Source organism: Lutra lutra, chromosome 12, assembly GCF_902655055.1.
Source record: "Lutra lutra chromosome 12, mLutLut1.2, whole genome shotgun sequence".
Taxonomy (NCBI): domain Eukaryota; kingdom Metazoa; phylum Chordata; class Mammalia; order Carnivora; family Mustelidae; genus Lutra; species Lutra lutra.
In genome coordinates, this window is record NC_062289.1 from 243,616 (window position 1) to 265,004 (window position 21,389).

The following is a 21,389-nucleotide window of genomic DNA, read 5'->3' on the forward strand; positions in this document are numbered from 1 at the left end:
TTCTGTAGGGGTTGCATGGCCTCAACTCTCCGCCTGCCTGGCTGTTGTATTTTTTTTTTTTAAGATTTTGTTTATTTAGTTGACCCAGGGAGAGAGAGAGAGACCACAAGTAGGCAGAGAGGCAGGCAGAGAGAGGGGGAAGCAGGCTCCCCACTGAGCAGAGAGCCCGATGTGGGGCTCCATCCCAGGATCCTGGGATTATGACCCGAGCCGAAGACAGGCACTTAACCCACTGAGCCACCCTGGCGCCCCTGGCCATTGTATTTTTATATTAGCAAATATCTGTAAATATCTAGCTGAAATAGATAAGATACTCAGTGATGGGGAAGTTGTAATTGCTTGTTCCTTACAAATTGCCATGCAGGGGCGCTGGGTGGCTCAGTGGGTTAAGCCTCTGCCTTCGGCTCAGGTCATGATCTCAGGGTCCTGGGATCGAGTCCCGCATCGGGATCTCTGCTCAGCGGGGAGCCTGCTTCCCCCTCTCTCTCTGCCTGCCTCTCTGCCTACATGTGACCTTTGTCAAATAAATAAATAAAATCTTTTAAAAACAATTGCGGTGCAGGTTACTGATTTTGGCAGTCAGAGTTCCTGGGCTTCTTTCCCATCGGAGTGGAATTCAAGTGTATGTTCTGTGGGACCCTGTGTTTGCTGCGCCCTGTGAGGGGTGCATGTGAGTCTCCCAGGGCTGCCATAGCAAAGTAGCCCAGACAGGAGTGACAGCAGACATGAGCAGTCTTCCAAATCTGAAGGCAAGAACTCTAGATCCATAGGTGGTCAGGGCTGGGCCCTCTGGGGCTGTGCTGGAGAATCTGTCCCCTGCCCCTCTCCCAGACCCTGCTGCTTTCTGGTGATCGTTGCCTGCTTTGGCTGATGCTTCCACCGATCTTGGCCTTCATCTTCACGTGGCCTTCTCCCGTGTGTGTGTCTGTGTCCACATTTCCTTTTCTTATAAGAACACTGGTCACTGGAGAGGGCCATCCTATCTCCAAATAAGGTCACATTGTACTGGGGATTGGAATTCCTGACGTAGGCAGGGTGCGCCTGGGCAGCTCTGTCGATGTGAAGTGTCTGCCTTCGGCTCTGGTTGTGATCTCAGGGTCCTGGGATCGAGCCCCGCATCAGGCTCCCTGCTCAGGAGGAGCCTGCTTCTCCCTCTCCCTCTCCTTCTGCCCCTCCCTCTGCTTGTGCTTTCTCTGTCAAATAAATAAAATCTGTTTAAAAAACTCCCGACATGGGAATTTATGAGGAGGCACAATTCAACCCACAGCAGAATCCGAAGGCTTGAGTTCAGAAAGAATACACTTGAGGAAGAAAGTGTCTTTTATTCTGGTTATAAAAACAGTGCAGTAGGATAATGATTCTGGGCGTCCTCCTTTTAAATGGGAAGAGTAAGTTGTTCCTCCTTCCTCTGAAGATGGAACCTCATGTACTCAAGCAGGCTGCATCTTCTGTGGAAACCGCGGTCCTGCCGCACGTGTAGCTGGTGTCCTCTTCTCAGGCTTGCGCCTCTCCTGCCCCACAGCTTGGCGGTGGGTGGGCGGTCGGGAACGTCCCTGGCACATCTCGTCCATACAGGCTCTGCTGCGACAACTCCCGTTTTCTCTCAGGTGAGGAGGTGGCGGTGTCTGCTGTCCCGCGTGTGTCTCAGAATAGAGCCTGGTGGGCCTCTGTGCAAAAGCCATGGCCAGATTGACCGTGCTTGAGACACGAGTGCAGACCAGCACATGCACACGAGGCACGCTTGAAGTAGATCTAAAACTCCAAAGCAGATTTACTGCATTGCTCCAGCCTTAATTTCCCACCTATGAAAGAGGGAGTACAGTGCCCTGACAGATGAGGGGTGAGTGGAAAACTCATCGTGACCCCAGGTACCTGGCACATAACAGACATTCAGTGTTCTACTTCTGATGTTTCTCCAAGAGAGAACAGCCGAGGATCCCATGACAAACTCACTGTTTTTTGGCATCAAGGACATGCAAATCAAAACCTGCAGGTGCCATTTCCCACCCATTGGAGTGGTGTGACTAGATCCAAAGGGTCTGATTTTTTTTTAAAGATTTTATCTATTTATTTGACAGAGAAGGGGAAGCAGGCTCCCTGCCAAGCAGAGAGCCTGATGCGGGGCTCGATCCCAGGACCCTGAGGTCACAACCTGAGCTGAAGGCAGAGGCTTTACCCACTGAGCCACCCAGGAGCCCCTAAAGGGTCTGATCATTGAAAGAGTCAAGGACATGGAGAAACTGGATCACTCAGACCCTGCTCGGGGAGAGGAGTACGGGCAACCCTTTGGAAAATGAGGAGATAACTTGCATGTCCATCAGCTGCAGAATGGGTAAACAAAATGTCCATCTGTACAATGGGATGTTATTTGGTGCTAAGACATGAAGTACTGATGTACAGTATGTTGAACCTTGAAAACATGAGGGTAAGTGAGAGACTAGGCACCACATATCGTATGATTCCCATTTTTATGAAATGCCCGGAATAAGCAATTCATAGAGACAGAAAGTAAATTAGTGGTTAGGGGGAGGGGGACAGAGGGAGGTGATAGCTGATGGGTATGGGGTTTCTTCCTGAGATAATGAAAACGTTCTAAGACTGGTTATGGTGATGGTGGCACACATCTGTAGATATACCAAAAACCACTGAATTGTGTTAATTGGTTAATTGTGTAGCATGTGAATTACATCTTATTGATAAAGCTTTATTAGCTGCCGAAAAATAAACAAAGAAAATTACATCCCACATTTGTAAACTTACCCTGTAGTAGTGCTGTAAATGTGTTGTTTTTCTAAGTTTATGTCTTATTTTGTATCTACTGTCTACCTCAGCCTGAACTAAGTGATTTACAAGCCATTTTCTCAAATCCTTCCAACCACCTGCCAGTAGCTAGTGTGCAGAGAAGGAGTAAAGGTTAGGTTGCTCAGAGGTCCGTCTCATCCAGAGGACGTGGCTTCAAGGCTGGATCTGTGCGGCTACCGGACCTGCCTCATTGCTGCACGCATTGCCTTATTCAAGTAGAAATTAACTAGTGCAGAAGGTGCACCAGTTCCCCCGGTTCCCTGAGCACTGAATGATTTCTGCTTCTCCTCCTCCCCAGGGCAGCTTGTGCAAAGTCCAGGAGCAGCTTGGCAGCTTACACAGAGGCAACAAGCCTAGAAGGTACAGCATATATTCAGGGGGGCAGTAAGTAATCAAGTACCCCGAGAAAACGGACACATAGGAGATAGGAAAGACTTCATTGCAGCATGACTGGAAACAGTCAAATGGAAAACAGAACTCAAAGGGTTACCACACAGCTATCAGTGACTGAAGCAGAGCTACACACACCAGCGTAGACAACTGTCCCGAAACAGAGCCGCTAGGTATGGCAGGCACCACGGCATGACGGCATCTACTTACAGCTTTCAGACATTTGAAACACAGCTCTGCAACATCGAAATAACCAGAAACCGCGTGTGTTTGCAGTAGATTGTTCTGTGTGGGTTCCTGGGGTAGACTGCCTCTTTCCTACTATTGTGAGCAGAGAAGCAAGGCTTTGGGGTCACTGATGGAGTCAAAACTACAACAATCCTAAAAACTGTCCCTGGATTTTAACAAAAACTGGAGTTTGGTTCCTCGGGTGGCTCAGTTAAAACGTAGGTTATCGAGGCAGCTTGGGGGGCTCAGTGGGCGAAGCATCTGTCTTCGGCTCAGGTCATGATCCTGGAGTCCTGGGATGGAGCCCCACGTTGGGCTCCCTGCTCAAAGGGGAGTCTGCTTCTCCCTCTGCCTCTGCCTCTGCCTGCAGCTGCCCCCGCTTGTGCCCTGTCTCTCTCTCTCTCTCTGTCTGTGTCAAATAAATAAAAAAGAGGAAGAAAATACAGGATGTGTCCATGGCCTCACCAGGTTTCTGATCTGAAAGTTGAGGTGCTAGTTGGGAAAGTCTGATATCTTGAAAATCAGAATGGGGGACTTTGGGAGAACTCACTTATATGGTTGCCATTTTGAATAGTTTTTCTACATCATCTTTACTAAAGGCTTTTAAAATACATCTAGTTTTAGTATTCTTTTGTGGCATTTTTACATTTATCATCAAAAGCTATACAAGGAACACTAATGGCTTCTTAATGAGACTTGTACTGTCTTGCACACTGTGTTGGGATGACATCCCACTAGTCTCCCCAACCACAGCTATAACCCCATCCTCCAACTGGGCTTTGATTTTCTTGTTTAGTAGAGTAGTTAAGCTCTCACACATCTCCATGGACAAAAAGTACCATATAAAGGATTGCAAAATTATTTTGAAACTCTAGCAATTCAATTATTAATTTATTTTAAAAATATTTAAGTAGTTCCTGGACCCGAGGACTGAGCAAAACCAGTCTGGTTGCTTGCTGCCTTGTGAAGATAACCAAATGATCATGTAAAAAGTGAAATTACGACTGTGATAGTCAACAGCAGAGTGCCAGGAGATCATATACCGAGTAGATCTGACCCAGATGGGGATTCAGGGAGAGAATCTCTGAGGAGATTATTTTCAAGCTGATATCAGATATTAAAAAGCTAACTATGTGGGTGTAGGGGTAATTGCATTCCAGAAGGGGACCTGCAGGAACAAAGGCCCATGGTGGGAGGGAGGCGGGCTCATCTGAGAACTGTGGTGGCTTAGGTGGAGTGGGCACAGGTGGGACACTTTGCCTTGGGAACCAGGTGTAACATGATCAGATTTTAGTTCTGAGATCTTTCTGTCCCCTTGGAAGAGCTAAAAGGGGATTGGGAAGAGAGTTGAACGTCTATGGTGATAGATCAGGCAAGAGACTGTAAAGAACGGAAATTAAACATGAGAATTTAAAACTTCACACAACTGCTTCTAGAGCTGCTGACTGACAGATTTAGGCCTTTATTATTAAACTTGAGGTTTTCATAAGTCCCTAATTTTGAGGTAAATGAGTTTTAAGTTACAAGTTTATGAATATAACATTTGATATTGAATTCACAACATTTACTTAAGTATTCTGTGAGTAAATTGCTTGCTGCTAAAAGTCATGTTTGTCTAGTTTATGTTTGAATAAGTGTGTTTAAGCACATTTAACTTCATCTACTACTTTCCCCCTTTTCCTTATGGAAGCATTTTGACTTCATTTAAATATATGTAACATGGAACTGGAAAATACCAATCCTTTAGGAATATGTTAGGGAACTAGATGAGAAAAATATGCAGCCAAGAATATTATATCCAGCTAGGCTGTCATTGAAAGTAGAAGGAGAGCGAAAAATTTCCAGGACAAACATAAACTAAAAGAATTTGCGATCACCAAACCAGCCCCACAAGAATTACTGAAAGGGGTCCTCTAAGCAAAGAGAGAGCCTAAAAGTAACAGACCAGAAAGAAACAGAGAGAATACACAGTAACAGTCACTTTACAGGCAATACAGTGTCACTAAATTCATATCTTTCGGTAGTTACCCTGAACATAAATGGCCTAAATGCCCCAATCAAAAGACACAGGGTATCAGATTGGATAAAAAACAAGACCCATCGAGGGGCACCTGGGTGGCTCAGTGGATTAAGCCTCTGCCCTTGGCTCATATCATGATCTCAGGGTCCTGGGATTGAGCCCCGCATCGGGCTCTCTGCTCATCAGGGAGCCTGCTTCCCCCTCTCTCTCTCCTCCTGCCTCTCTGCCTACTTGTGATCTCTCTCCCTCTCCCTCTCTCTCTCTCTGTCAAATAAATAAATAAATCTTAAAGAAAAACAAAAACAAGACCCATCGATATGCTGTCTATAAGAGACTCGTTTTAGGCAGAAAGACACCTCCAGATTGAAAATGAGGGGAGTAGAAAGCAGTTTATCATGCTAATGGATATCAAAAGAAAGCTGGGGGGCACCTGGGTGGCTCAGTTGTTAAGCTTCTGCCTTCGGCTCAGGTCATGATCCCAGGGTCGTGAGATTGAGCCCTGCATTGGGCTCCCTGCTCGGCAGGAAGCCTGCTTCTCCCTCTCTCACTCCCCCTGCTTCTGTTCCCTCTCTTGCTGTGTCTCTCTCTGTAAAATAAATAAATAAAATCTTTAAAAAAAAAAAAAAAGAAAGAAAGAAAGCTGGGGTGGCTATCTTTCTATTAGACAAATTAGATTTTCAACCAAAGACTGTAAAAAGGGATGAAGGACACTATATCATAGTTAAAGGGTCTATCCAACAAGAATGTCTAACAATTGTAAATATTTGTGCCCCTAACATGGGAGGAGCCAATTATATAAACCAATTAATAACAAAATCAAAGAAACACACTGACAATAATACAATAGTACAGACATTAACACACCCTTCACTGCAATGGACAGATCATCTAAGCTAAGGATCTACAAGGAAAAAAGGGCCCTGAATGACACACTGGACCAGATGGGACATCACAGATACATTCAGAACATTCCATCCCAAAATACACATTCTTCTCTTCTGCACATGGAACATTCTCCAGAGTAGATCACATCCTGGTTCCCAAATCAGGTCTCAACTGGTACCAAAAGATTGGGATCATTCCCTGCATATTTTCAGACCACAATGCTCTGAAGCTAGAACTCAGTCACAAGAGGAAAGTTGGAAAGAACCCAAATACATGGAGGCTAAAGAGCATCCTTCTAAAGAATGAGTGGGTCGGGACCCCTGGGTGGCTCAGTGGATTAAGCCTCTGCCTTCAGCTCAGGTCATGATCTCAGGGTCCTGGGATCAAACCCCACATTGGCTCTCTGCTCAGTGGGGAACCTGCTTCATCCTCTCTCTCTTTGCCTGCCTCTCTGCCTACTTTTGATCTCTGTTGGTCAAATAAATAAATAAAATCTTTAAAAAAATAATGGGTCAACCAGGAAATTAAAGAAGAATTGAAAAAATTCATGGAAACAAATGATAATGAAAACACAACGGTTCAAAATCTGTGGGATGCAGCAAAGGCAGTCCTGAGAGGAAAGTATATAGTGATACAAGCCTTTCTCAAAAAACAGGAAAGGTCTCAAATACACAACCTAACCCTACACCTAAAGGAGCTGGAGAAAGAACAGCAAAGAAAGCCAAACCCAGCAGGAGAAGAGAAATAAAGATCAGAGCAGAAATCAATGAAATAGAAACCAAAAGAACAGTATCAACGAAGTCAGATCAACAGATCAACGAAACTAGGAGCTAGTTCTTTGAAAGAATTAATAAGACTGATAAACCTCTGGCCAGACTTATCAAAAAGAAGAAAGAAAGGACTTAAATTAATAAAATCATGAATGAAAGAGGAGAGATCACAACCAACACCAAAGAAATACAAACAATTACAAGAACATTTTATGAGCAACTATATGCCAACAAATTAAGTAATCTGGAAGAAATGGATGCATTCCTAGAAACCTGCAAACTACAAAACTGAACCAGGAAGGAAGAACTAGAAAACCTGAACGGAGCCATAACCAACAAGAAAATTGAAGCAGTCATCAAAAATCTTCCAAGAAACAAGAGCCCAGGGCCAGATGGCTTCCCAGGGGAATTCTACCAAACATTTAAAGAAGAATTAATACCTATTCTTCTGAAACTGTTCCAAAAAATAGAAATGGAAGGAAAGTTTCCAGATTCATTTTATGAGGCGAGCATTACCTTGATGCCCAAACCAGACAAAGACCCCATCAAAAAGGAAAGTTACAGACCAATATCCCTGATGTACATGGATGCAAAAATTCTCACCAAAATACTAGCCAATAGGATCCAACAGTACATTAAAAGGATTATTCACCACGACCAAGTGGGAGTTATTCCAGGGCTGCAAGGCTGGTTCAACATCTGCAAATCAATCAATGTGATACAATACATTAATAAAAGAAAGAACAAGAACGATAGGATCCTTTCAATAGATGCAGAAAAAGCATCTGACAAATTACAGTATCATTTCTTAATCAAAACTCTTCACAGTGCAGGGAAAGAGGAAACATACCTCAATATCATTGGAGCCATCTATGAAAAACCCACTGTGAATATCACTCTCAATGGGGAAAAACTGAGAGCTTTTCCCCTAAGGTCAGGAACATGGCAGGAATATTTACTATCACCACTGCTATTCAACATAGTACTAGAAATCCTAGCTTCGGCAATCAGACAACAAAAAGAAATGAAGGCATCCAAATGGGCAAAGAAGAAGTCAAACTCTCACTCTTTGCAGATGATATGATACTGTGGAAAACCCAAAAGACCTCACTCCAAATCTGCTAGAACTCATACAGGAATTCAGTAAAGTGGCAGGATTTAAAATCAATGTAGGAAATCAGTTGCATTTCTTTACACAACAAGACAGAAGAAAGAGTAATTAAGGAGTTGATCCCATTTACAATGGCACCCAAAACTGTAAGATAACTAGGAATAAACCTAACCAAAGAGGCAAAGAATCTGTACTCAGAAAACTATAGAATATTCATGAAAGAAATTGAGGAAGACGCAAAGAAATGAAAAACCATTCCATGCTCATGGATTGGAAGAATAAATGTTGTTAAAATGTCTAATGTACCTAGAGCAATGTATACATTTAACGCAATCCCTATCAAAATACCATCAATTTTTTCCCACAGAAATGGAACAAATAATCCTAAAATATGTAGGGAACCAAAAACGACCCCGAATAGCCAGACACATGTTGATTTTATAGTTTTTTTTTTGTTTTTTTTTTTTTGTCAGAGAGAGAGAGAGGGAGAAAGCAAGCACAGGTAGACAGAGTGGTAGGCAGAGGCAGAGGGAGAAGCAGGCTTCCTGCCGAGCAAGGAGCCTGATGTGGGACTCGATCCTAGGACGCCGGGATCATGACCTGAGCCGAAGGCAGCCGCTTAACCAACTGAGCCACCCAGGTGTCCCCACATGTTGATTAAAAAAAAAAAAAAAAAGCAAAGCTGGGAGCATCACAATTCTGGACTTCAAGCTCTATTACAAAACTGTAATCATCTAAAGACAGTATGGCACTGGCACAAAGACACACAGATCAATGGAACAGACTAGAGAGCCCAGAAATGGACCCTCAATTAATCTTCAACAAAGCAGGAAAGAGTGTCCAATGGAAAAAAGACAGTCTCTTCAACAAATGGTGTTGGGAAAATTGGACAGCCACATGCACAAGAATGAAACTGGACCATTTCCTGACACCACACACAAAAATAGACTCAAATTGGATACAAGACCTAAATGTGAGAAAGGAATACATCAAAATCCTTGAGCAGAACACAGGCAGAAACCTCTTTGACCTCAGCCTCAGCAACTTCTTCCTAGAAACATCACCAAAGGCAAGGGAAGCAAGGGCAAAAATGAACTATTAGGACTTCATCGAGATCAGAACCTTATGCACAGCAAAGGAAACCATCAACAAAACCAAAAGACAACTGACAGAATAGAAGAAGATATTTGCAAATGACATATCTAGATAAAGGGCTAGTATCCAAAATCTATAAAGAACCTTTCACTCAACACAAAGAACAAATAATCCAATCAAGAAATGGGCAGATGGGGCGCCTGGGTGGCTCAGTGGGTTAAGCCACTGCCTTCAGGCTCGGGTCATGATCCCAGGTCCTGGGTTCGAGCCCCACGTCAGGCTTTCTGCTCAGCAGGGAGCCTGCTTCCTCCTCTCTCTCTGCCTGCCTCTCTGCCTACTTGTGATCTCTGTCTGTCAAATAAATAAATAAAATCTTAAAAAAAAATGGGCAGAGGACATGAACAGACATTTCTGCAAAGAAGACATCCAGATGGCCAACAGACACATGAAGAAATGTTCAATGTCACTCGGCATCAGGGAAACACAAGTCAAAACCACAGTGAGATCCCACCTCACACCAGTCAGAATGGCTAAAATTAACAAGTCAGGAAATGATAGATGTTGGCGAGGATACAGGGATAGGGGAACCCTCCTACACTGTTGGTGGGAATGCAGGCTGGTGCATTGGAGGTTCCTCAAAAAGTTGAGATAGGGGTGCCTGGGTGGCTCAGTGGGTTAAGCCTCTGCCTTGTGCTTGGGTCATGATCTCAGGGTCCTGGAATCGAGCCCCGAGTCAGGCTCTCTGCTCGGCAGGGAGCCTGCTTCCCCCTCTCTCTCTGCCTGCCTCTCTGCCTCCTTGTGATCTCTCTCTCTCTGTCAAATAAATAAATAAAATCTTAAAAAAAAAAAAAGTTGAAAATAGAGCTACTCCATGACCTAGCAATCACACTACTGGGTATTTACCCTAAGGATACAAATGTAGTGATCCGAAGGGGCACGTGCACCCGAATGTTCATAGCAGCAATGTCCACAATAGCCAAACTATGGAAAGAGCCTAGATGTCCATCAACAGATGAATGGATAGAGAAGATGTGATCCATATACACAATGGAATATTATGCAGCCATTGAGAGAAATGGAATCTTGCCATTTGCGACGACGTGGATGGAACTAGAGGGTATTATGCTGAATGAAATAAGTCAATCAGAGAAAGACAATTGTCATATGATCTCCCTGATACGTGGAATTTAAGCAACAAGGTAGAGGATCACAGGGGAAAATGGAACAAGACGAAACCAGAGAGGGAGACAGACCATAAGAGACTCAATCTCAGGAAACAAACTGAGGGTTGCTGGAGTGGAGGCAGGTGGGGGGATGGGGTGGCTGGGTGATGGACACTGGGGAGGGTATGTGCTAGGGTGAGTGCTGTGAAGTGTGTAAGACTGATGATTCACAGACCCGTGCCCTGAAACAAATAATATACTCTATGTTAATAAATTTAAAAATCTAAAAAATTAAATAAAATTGAAAAAAATGTTAGGAAGATGTTAAAACAGGAATGATATTATAAAATGCCAAATAACCTCTAAAGGCAGGTGTCTGTTGTTTGAGTAAATAATTGAGATATTAAATGTCAAACTATGAAAGGGGATCAGCTTGGAACTTTCCTTAGAAAGAAGTTAGTGTTTGGGAGAGTATAAATGTTTCTTTTTCATTTCTTTTTTTTTTTTAAGATTTTATTTATTTATTTGAGAGAGAATGAGTGAAAGAGAGCATGAGAGAGGAGAAGGTCAGAGGGAGAAGCAGACTCCCCAAGGAGCTGGGAGCCCGATGCGGGACTTGATCCTGGAAGTCCGGGATCATGACCTGAGCTGAAGGCAGTCGCTCAACCCACTGAGCCACTCAGGCGCCCTCTTTTTCATTTCTTAAGTAGGCTCCACACCCAATGTGAGGCTTGAACTCGTGACTCTGAGATCAAGACTCGCATACTTACCAGCTGAGCCAGCCAGGCACCCCTAATGTTTTTATTTTAGTTATTAACTAATAGAAGCTTTCTCCCACCCCCTTTTTAAAAGATTTTCTGTATTTATTTTGAGAAAGAGTGTGAGCAGGGGGAGGGCTGGGGGAGAGGGAGAGAGAGAGAATCTCAAGCAGACCCCCCTCTGAGTGCGGAGCCCATCTTGGGACTCAATCCTGTGTCCTCGAGATCATACCCTGAGCTGGACTCAAGAGTCAGATGCTCAACCGACTGAGCCCCCCCAGGTGCCTAGAAGCTTTCTTTTCTACGTACTTAAAAATCCTGGATTTTGAATTGTGGTCTGTGTTATTAATGAGGACTCAGATCGGTTTGGTTTACTTCAAATATCCACTTTAATTTCTGCTGAGATCATGACAGGAGCAGAGGTGCTTTGAGACTGTTCACATACTCCAACGGAGCTACTATGATTTTAAACCACCAAGAATACTGAATCTAAATGATGCCATTTTAAAACTTTGGGTTAAAAAAAGAAAGACATGGGGACGCCTGGGGGGTTCAGTCAGTGAAGTGTCTGCCTTCAGCTCAGGTCATGGTCTCGGGGTCCCGGGATTGAGCCCTGTGTCGTTCTTCCCGCTGATTGGGGAGTCTGCTTCTCTCTCTGCCTGCTGCTCCCCCTGCTCGTGCTCTCTCTATCTCTCAAATAAATAAAATCTTTTAAAAAAATAAAATAATAAAACGAAAGACATGCACCCCTTTTGGGAGTATAACATGACGCTCCCTTTCTTAGATGCGTTTGACTAAATGTACTTCTGACCCCAAGGAAATGTGCACAGAATTCATGGTAACAGCGCTCCCCACGGCATTATTTATAACAGCGGGAAAGTGGGGAGCAGCCTCAGTGTCCGAGGGGTATTATAGGAAAGTTCAGTTTATTACATACGATAGAATAGTAGTCAGACATTTAAAAAAAAAGGTATGAAAAGTGTATGAAATTCTCACAAAATGTTTATGATATGAAAAGAACAGGGTATGAAATTATAAACAACATGATCAAGCATATATAAAATAGTATATGCACAGAGAAGTGCTTACAGTGGTTAATTCTAAATTGTAGAATTCTGGGTAATTTTGACTTTTATATGAAGAATAAGTTTTATTTCATATGCAGGTATAAGGTTATTTTATACAATGAGAGCCTATTATCAACCCTATTTAATTTTTTTAAAAGATTTTGTTTATTTATTTGACAGAGATCACAAGTAGGCAGAGAGGCAGGCAGAGAGAGAGGGGGAGGCAGGCTGCCTGCCGAACAGAGAGCCTGATGCGGGGCTCGATCCCAGGACCCTGGGATCCTGACCTGAGCCAAAGGCAGAGGCTTAACCCACTGAGCCACCCAGGCGCCCTTAATTTTTTTTTTTTTAAGAATTTTTATAGGGGTGCCTGGGTGCCTTGGTGGGTTGGGCCTCTGCCTTCAGCTCAGGTCATGGTCTTGGGGTCCTGGGATCGAACCCCATGTTGGGCTCTCCACTCTGTGGGGAGCCTGCTCCCCCCTCTCTTTCTGCCTGCCTCTCTGCCTGCTTGTGATCTCTCTCTCTCTCTGTGTCAAATAAATAAATAAAATCTTTAAAAAAATTTTTTTAAAATATTTGACAGCACAAACGGGGAGCAGTAGAGGGAGAGGGAGAAGCAGGCTCCCTGCTTGGCAGGGAGCCTGGGACCATGACCTGAGCTGAAGGCAGATGCTTAACTGACTGAGCCACCCAGGGACCCTGAAAAAGAACTACTTCCAAAAAATGATTGAGAAGCTGGTGTTGTTTGCATAGTTACCACCTGCCAGCCCCTTTTTAGATGATCATAGCTCTATTTTACTTTAGCTTAGGCAAATCACACAATTACTTGATTGTCTCTCTATAACCTACGAAGTGCCCTGAAGTACGTCTGCTTCTCCTGGGTAACTACCCTCCAGTAGCCGGGCGGGCGAGGCTGACCAAGCTCCCGGACAAGCTGTTCTCTTGGGTTGGGTTGTGTCTGGAGAACACTGCTGACCGAGTCTGTTTGGACTGGACAGATTAAAATGAGTCTTCCTAAACACTGTGGGAGTGGAAAAGTTGTGTTGGAATGCAGTTATTTAAAAAGCAATCTCAATCAGAAAACAGCTTATGACGCTTTTTTTTTTTTTTTTTTAGATTTTATTTATCTATTTGACAGAGAGATCACAAGTAGGCAGAGAGGCAGGCAGAGGGAGAGGGAAGCAGACTCCCCGCAGAGCAGAGAGCCCAATGCGGGGCTCCATCCCAGGACCCTGGGATCATGACCCAAGCTGAAGGCAGAGGCTTTAGCCCACTGAGCCACCCAGGCACACCCTTATGACACTTTTTAAAAAGATCTATGTAGAACTTAATTCAGGAAAAAAACATTGACCTAATGTAGCTTATGCTTTTCTTCCATGATTTATAAATACAAGGTATGTATTGAAAAAAATTTACAACCATCTTTGTTAATCATTTTCTGAATTATGTTCTTCCTGGATTGTTCTTTTAATCTTTTTTTTTTTATTAGAATGAATTTTTAAATTAAGTAATAAAAGTCAGAACTCATGCAAATTATTATTTTAAAAGTACAGTTTTGACTTTATCACATTTTCAAGTGACTGGTCTACCATCCTCAGGTCTGTAAGAAAAAAAAAAAATCGAAAGAGGTAATGGTTGATTTATATACCAATCAATGTACAGTTAAATAAACAGGAAGCCAAAGCTTTCAAGAAAAATGCCTTAATTTCCTATAATTATTAAAGGATTTGTGGATAAGAAAAATTCAGTATATAGAAGAACAAACATGTTAAATGCTTTTCCTTTTCCACTGATGGAGTCAGTGCGGGTTCACGACGGAAGGTGAGGAAACAGTGTGTACTCTTGAAACAACAAAACACTGCTTCTCATCAGTGTCCCACTGCCGTGACCGACCCTCCCAGGCAGCCCGGACAGAAACCCCGTGAAGTACACTGTGTCTCTGCATGGAATTAACTGCAGGAAGGGGGCCACGGTGTCGTGCAATGGGGACACTGACAAACTGAGAACGTCTCCGACATTTTGGGTTCACCGACTCTCCCTCCTCCCACCACCCCTCCCCAGGACAGCAACACGGGTTTCAGAGGTGTGCAGAGTCCCCCCAAGTCCCCAGCACAAGCCCTCTGTGAACCCTGACCTAGTGCAACCAGCAGACCCAGATTTATCCAACATCTCTATTTAGGTCTTTCTGTTCGTCTCAGCAGCAGGACCCCTCTGAAACAAACTTGGGCGTCTGACCTCTCAGGCCGCAGGCGCCTCCAACAGGGAGGCTTCCACATCTACTCAGTCATTTAACTTGATGCCTAATAGTTCGTGGTTTTGACTAAATTTAAAACAGCAGCTGGATCTGGGTGACGAAGGGAAGGGCCCGGGTTCCTAGGCTGCCATCCCCAGCCTGCAGCGGGCAGTGTCCTCACGCCCAGTCTTAACCACCAACTCAGCCCAGCGGGAGGAGGGCTTGGCTGGGAGGCTGGGGGGCAGATGTGCCCTGAGTGCACCCTGCACACAGAGCGCCCCCTGCAGTGTTTTGCACGCCTGGGCAGCAGGGCACGGCCTCAGGTTACCGTTTTCCCCAGAAGAGGAGACACAGGTATTTCTAAGTCACTGGGAGCTGAACCAGCCCTGACTCAGCAGGTCAAGTACAGATCATTTGCCAGCTGACTGAAGATAACAATTGTTAAGGAAAATGGCAAAACAAAGGCACCTTAACTATTCAGTCAAAATTGGCTCAATTAATCAGAATATTTTGGAAACAAAATATGGGTCAATATCTTCATAAAATAAGGCTGTGTCTGTCCCCACGTCACATGGGCATAAATCTAGTCTGAGCCCTGAGGTCAAGCACGGGTTTGCATCTGCAGGTTAAGTGCAACGTTTCGCTGGACAAGAAATGTTTGCATTGTGCGGGCCGGCATGGGACCCTCAGGAACCACCATGAAACTGAGGGCTTAATGCACATGCATTTTCTTTAAATGGTCATAGAAATATATTGTCCCAACAGAAACTACTAGTTCTACGCCCCAGCCTCTACTCCGTCCTAACTTGTGCTTTGATTGAAGACTAATTTGAGGGGTAGTAGGGAAAAGTACTGTAATAAAAGCCAACTGTTAAATAACAGAGCCTGTGATTTAAAAATACACTTTTTAAGGAATTATGATGAGGAGCATTCCAGATGGTCTATTTAGAAAAAAACACTTGTAAATGTCTTATTATTCCTGAAGGTTTTCTGTGTAGGATAAAGGCAGTAATCCCCACAGTGAACAAATATGGGATCGTATTTTTGAAGATGAAAGCAATCAAAAGATAATGCAAAAGGCAAACATATTTACTTTCTTAATGATGACCTTACCATTTGTTCTTTAACAGAATTTTCGATCCCAGCTTGCACCATTAGGTCACTGACATTCTTCTGTAGATCCTCAATGCGATTTCCCATTTCTTCCAGTACAAGGTCAAGGAGACTTCAAACCACACCTACTCATCCAGGCGACTGAAGAAAACGCCCAAGGCTACTGATGCAATTTTAAACCGAGGGAATCACCTCTGGGTCAGCGCAAATTAACCATTTCCCTAAGGGTTTCGTAGTGTGTCTTTACCCTTTGTAGTGTGAGCTCGGTTCTGAAAACTTGGCTCCCTTTGTGTGGACACAGATTCAGACACATGAGATGGTCTTGTAGGTTTAACTATGTTTTAACCAAACTCTAATGAGTATGTATATATAATGGAAACTAATTCTCTTTAAAACCAACTTTCCTACAGTTTAATTTTACCATGTTTAAGGATTTTTTTTTTCCCTATGAGAACCCATCTACAGAATCAGAAGTTGAAGTAAATGGTTCCATATGCAAATACCTTACATATAATTGCTAAGGAATGACCTTAATGTTATAAAATGATCTCTAGCTCCCCAAGTCTTAGGGCAGAAGTTACCATTATCCAGGTTTGCTTGAAGTGGAAACAAACTTTCTATCCTAATTCTGTTTGAATTCATCTCTTAACAAAGCAGTAAGCTGACATTCGGTTATGTTTGCAAGTTTCTGATTGGTGGAGTACAAATGTCATTCATATTTATAGGGCTCCGTGGAAAGCCCCATCTGGGCAATATTGTGCATTGTGTCCTTGTATTTTATCATTGTCATACAAAATGCCCTGTTTTGCTGGTCAGGCAGGAAGTAATTACCTGTGAGTGGCAATTGCTACATCAGGATACCAGGGAGAGGCGCGAATGTAAACACCAGGCAATGCTAGGTCAATTATCCATTAGTAGCAGACAAAAAGATGTTCCATGATAATTGTAGAGTTCAAAAGCATCGCGGTATTTGTTATAAGATAGAAAAGGATATTTCTGAGGTTTAATGTTGCAGTCAGAGCTTGAAAATGTTCTTGAAGTTCCTGAAATAGATTTTCTGCCTGAAAAAATGAACCACAAAACTGAATGTAATATATATATGCTCTTGATGTCTGTAATTAAATTAGATCTATCGCCTTCCTTTTTTAAAGAATATTTACTCTAGATGTAGGACATTTTAGCCTCATGGAATAGAATCATCCTTAGTTAGTTGGTTAGATTTCTGACAAGGTGCCGAGGACTTTCCATTCAAACGGTAAGGAAACCCTTTCCAGATGCCGCTGGGACAAGGAGAGAGCCCAACGCGTAACAAGGTCACGCAGGCCTGCCCTCACCTCCCACTCCCCACATAAACTAGCTCGACAGGATCATGCACCCGAATGTAGGCGTTACAACTACCGATGGGCAGCAGGGGACGCGGGAGAATGTGACAACTCGCCCCCCCTCGCCGCGAGTCCCCGAGAAGCGCCGAAGCAGCCGCAGCACCTGCCCGCGGCCTCCCTCGGGCCGCCCTGAGCCGGGGTTGCGGACGGTGTCCACCCGCGGCAGAGGCGCGGGCGCGTTTACTGAGACAAGCCCTAGTCCTACGGGCTCCGGGGCTTGCAGACCTGCGTGCGCAATGCGGGGCGCGCGTGACCTCCGCGCGGGGACGAGAAAGCCCGGGCGGGGACCGTCTGTTCTCTGCATCTGCAGGTGGAGACGCTGCGGCGCCTTCCCTGCGGAGGGGCTCGCGTTCGTTCTTCCTCGCGTGGGCAGGATCACGCGGACAAGGAGGCGAAGACGAGCCCCGGGCCTGTCAGCCTGGCGTCCCGACGCGCGTCGGCCAGCGTGGCCGCGCGGGCTTTCCCGCGAATAGGGAGCGGGAAGGGGTGCGGCGCGAAAGGCTTGCAGGGGAGGGTGCGGGGTAGCCTGCCCAGTCCCCTTCCGCCACGCCCACCCAGGACCCGCCCTCAGTCCCGGAGGCGGTGCAGGTGCGGAGGGACGCGGAGGAGCGAAGGGAGGGGACCCCACTCACCGCGTCGCCCAGCGCGTCCCCGCCAGGGGTTTTAGGTCCCCGCGTGTCCATGTCCAGTGGGTCCCAGTGTCCCGGTGGGTCCCAGTGGGCCAGATGGTTCCGGGTGGACCCAGTGGGCCGGGTGGTTCCCCGCGGGCCCGGCGGCCCCCGGGCGTCAGCTGCGCTACACCCCGACAGGTCCCCGCGGCGGCGCAGGGCTGCTTGGGGGGCCGGTCGCCGGGATGCTCAGGCTGCGGGGGGGGGGGGCTTGGGGGGCCCTGGAGGAGCCCCGATGTAGGAGGCAGCGCAGCAGCTCGGGTCCCCAGAAGTGAATTCCAGGGCCGGCGCGGCCGCCTGTGCGGGGACAGGCAAACAAAACCGGGGCGGCACCCGGGACGAGGCCGGCGAGGTGCGGGCTCCTCCAGGCCGGATGGTCAGCTTCCCCGGGGAGGGAGGGGCCGCCTTGTGCAGGGAGGGGCCTGTGCACCTGCTAGGCCGGCGAGGCCAGCCCGGCCTTCTGGAGGACAGGACACACCTCCCCTGCAAGGGCGGGTCCCCTCGTGCAGGCAGACAGCCACAGGCCTTGCTCACCCTGCGAAGGACTGTTTGCTTTGTTTTCATTGCATCAGAGATGAAAGAGGAAGGCAGAGGGAGCGCCGCCTTATTACTATGGTAAAATGCACACAGTATCAACCTTACCATCTTAACCGGTCTGACGGGAGTCCAACTGGGGGTCCGACTGGGGGCCCGACTGAGAGTCCAACTGTGGGTCTGACTGAGGGTCCAGCTGGGGGTCCAACTGGTGTCTGGTGCGGCGGCCCTGAGCACATCCAGGTCGTATTGTGCCATGGTCCCCCCTGCCCGCCTGCAGGGCCCCTTCAACTCCCCAAAGTGGAGCTCTGCCCCCACTGCTGGTGACCTCCATGTTCCCCTCCGGGACCCCTGGCACCCACCATCCTCCCTTCTGCCTTTGTGTTTCCTGGTCACCTTTCTAAGGAGCTCGGGGAGGTCCAAGGTAGCTGAGCTGCTGCCCACACACAGTCCGAGTGTGCCCCCCCCAGCCCATAACCCCCCTCCAGGGGACGGCCATCTCTTTACGTTTCTGCCGTTCCTGTGGTCAGCCTTAAAACTGAGACTGTGACCAAGTCCTGGCACACTGCCAACACTCGCATCCCTGTTCTGATTTGATTGAGGGGCTGGAAGGAAGATCTTATGACCCATTCCCTCCTTCCAGTGCCTGTCAGGCCTGTCTGGATTGTGGCTCGTGGGTCACTTCCTGGGTGACCACCCCCCAGGACTCTGTTTTTAGCCGCTCCCTCAACAATAGGTGAACACCCAGGTTGTTGACTGTGTGTGTGAGACATGGTGTGCAAAGATGCCCAAAGTCGTTAATCATCAGGAGAATGCACATAAAACCACGGGGAGATCCCACTTGACACCCACTTCTAGGCTAGGATTGAAACAATGACGGGTGTGGGCGGCAGTGGAAAGTTCGAGCCCTTATAGGTTGCTGATGGATGGCAGCCAGTGTGGAGTTAAAGTTACCGTGGAACTTGAACTCCGCCTCTGGATATGTGCACAGGGAAATGGCAGCATACGCGTAACACAGATGTTCACAGCAGCACTGTTAGCAATAGCTAAAAGTGGAAACGGGCGCCTGGCTGGCTCAGGCCGTGAAGCATGGGACTCTTGATCTCAGGGTTGTGAGTTCGAGACCCCAATTCAGTGCAGAGATTTAAGCATAAAATCTGAAAAAAAAAAAAATGGAAACAGCCCAAATGTCCACCAATACATGACGCATGGACAAGCAGAATGTGGTCCATCGTCCAATGGGCTGTTACTGAGCCATGAGAAGGAGGCTGGATGGTAAGCAGGGATGAAGGTTGGGAACGGTATGCTGAGTGACAGGAACCAGTCACAAAAGGTCATGCACTGTAGGGTTCCGATTCCATGAAATGTCCAGAATCAGTGAATCCGGGGAGAAAGCAGACTGGTGGTTGCTGAGGGCAGGAGAGGATGGGCATGGGAGACACTGCTCAGTAGTTAAGGGATATCTTTGGGGGGGATAATCTAAAATTAGCTTATGGTGGTGGGCGCATAACCCTTGCAGTCAGCTACAGCTCACTGAATCGTGTACATTAAATGGGTGGGTTTATGGTATGTGAATCATATCTCAGTAAAGCAGTTATTAAAATAATAGCTTTTTAAAAGCATGGCCGTTTTGCTCCTTTTCATGTCTTTCCAAGCATCTTCCCTCTGAGAGGGGCTGAGGAGGAAAGGTGTGCAGTGTGAACACTGGGGTGTGGGAGATGGAGGGGGGCACCGTCTGGGTACTCCAGGGGGAAGAGAGGGTGCGGCAGGGAGGGTCGAGGGCTAAGCCCTGCGTGAGGGCTATACTGCTTCCGGCCTCCGGTTTCTCTTGGAAGAAGGCAGAGGTGGGGAACTGCCTGCAGAAGGAGAGGCCTCGTGCAGGGTGATCTGCGTCCTCTCTCAGCCACTGAGCACCCAGCAAAAACCTGCTAGGCCTGCGGGGCCAGCCCAGCCGTCTGGAAGACAGGGTGCACCTCCCGTGCAAGGGCGGGTCCCTCGTGCAGGCAGACAGCCGCACAGGGCCAGGCTGTGCGGCGCTGGGCACTGCTGACACCCTGGCCGGCTGACCTGGGGGTGGGCAGGCCTCGTGAGCATCCTGGGAGTGTGGATTGGGGGTGGGGGACTCTGGATGCTAATAACCGGTCCTAGCTGAGGTTCGTGTTCCTGCGCACCCCACGCTGGCTATGCCTTCCTTCCTTTTAATTACCGGCAGTAGACAGAAGGCAGTGAGCTTGGCCTGGCCCACGGGAGCCTGGGAGGGAAACACGGACAAGCAGAGGCTCTTGTCTCTGAAGCCACTGGCCTCCAGCCACTGGCAGGAGACCCTGCATGTGCTTCTCTTCCCCAAGGAGCCTGTCTGTGAGTCTGCCCAGCCGGGCCTTCGCTCATCTTTCAGTCTAAGCTTCCAGAACCCGGCTGACCGAGGCAGTTAGCACCCCTGTGCCCGGCAGGCCCCTGGGGAAGCAAAGATGGGGGAGGGGTCCCCTGCCTGACGGTGGCTGGAGGTCTGGGGGGTGGGTGGACCTGATACAGGTGGCCCAGGACCCCCTCCCCCCCCCCGCCATAGGAGGCAGAGCCTCAGAAACTCCCTTCAGAGTCCAGGGTGTTAGGCCTGGGAACCAGTCTCCTCACTGAGCTGGGAATGGTGAGAAATGGTGTGAGGTCTCCAGGACAGAGAATCCCTAGGTAGGTGGGAGGGTTCTAGAAGTGGAGCTGGTAGGGGGAGCGGGTGGCCAAGAATGGAGGCAGGAGTAACGGGTGGTGGGCGTTCAGAGCACACTCTCGGGTGGTCCTCCAGCCACAGCACCCACAGCCCGTGGTGCCCTTCCTGAGCCCAGGAGTCTGCGTTTCGGCAAACATATCAGTAATTCTTCCGTGCACCCGTGATGCGTGTGGTGTCGGGCCAGGATCTCAGTGGCCTCCACGGCTCCAGGACTTTTGGGGAGATGAACAGGAAGGCTTAGTCTTGGGGGGAGGGCGTCATAAACACTACAAAGTCCCCGCTACTCTCGGGTGTCAGCAGGACGCAACTGAGAGACAAAGCTGTGTCTGTGGACCTAGGAGGATAGGAGAAGCGTCATAGAAAGGGGACTAGCCAAACACTTTCTGGAAGAGATACTATAGAATATAGAATAAATATAGACTATTTAATACATAACATAATTTAATTA

The 21,389-nt window shown here is 47.0% G+C and overlaps 1 protein-coding gene across 6 annotated transcripts in view; it reads right to left on the bottom strand.

Moving 5' to 3' along the window:
* HSBP1L1 (heat shock factor binding protein 1 like 1) overlaps positions 1-18,203 on the bottom strand; it is a 21,888-nt gene extending 3,685 nt beyond the window's left edge. The window contains exons 1-5 of one of the 6 annotated variants that reach the window (XM_047698490.1): positions 17,650-18,203; positions 16,630-16,696; positions 15,636-15,730; positions 13,848-13,889; positions 12,465-12,513 (exon numbers count right to left, since the gene is read on the bottom strand). In XM_047698490.1, the coding sequence (XP_047554446.1) occupies positions 13,884-13,889; positions 15,636-15,730; positions 16,630-16,696; positions 17,650-17,700 (219 nt within the window). In that variant the 5' untranslated portion in view covers positions 17,701-18,203 and the 3' untranslated portion in view covers positions 12,465-12,513; positions 13,848-13,883. Of the gene's footprint in view, positions 1-12,464; positions 12,514-13,597; positions 14,131-15,615; positions 15,731-16,629; positions 16,697-17,649 lie in introns of those variants that run through there. The other 5 variants (XM_047698489.1, XM_047698488.1, XM_047698487.1 and 2 more) reach the window with 5 other exon arrangements.
* Between the last annotated feature and the right edge of the window lie 3,186 nt (positions 18,204-21,389).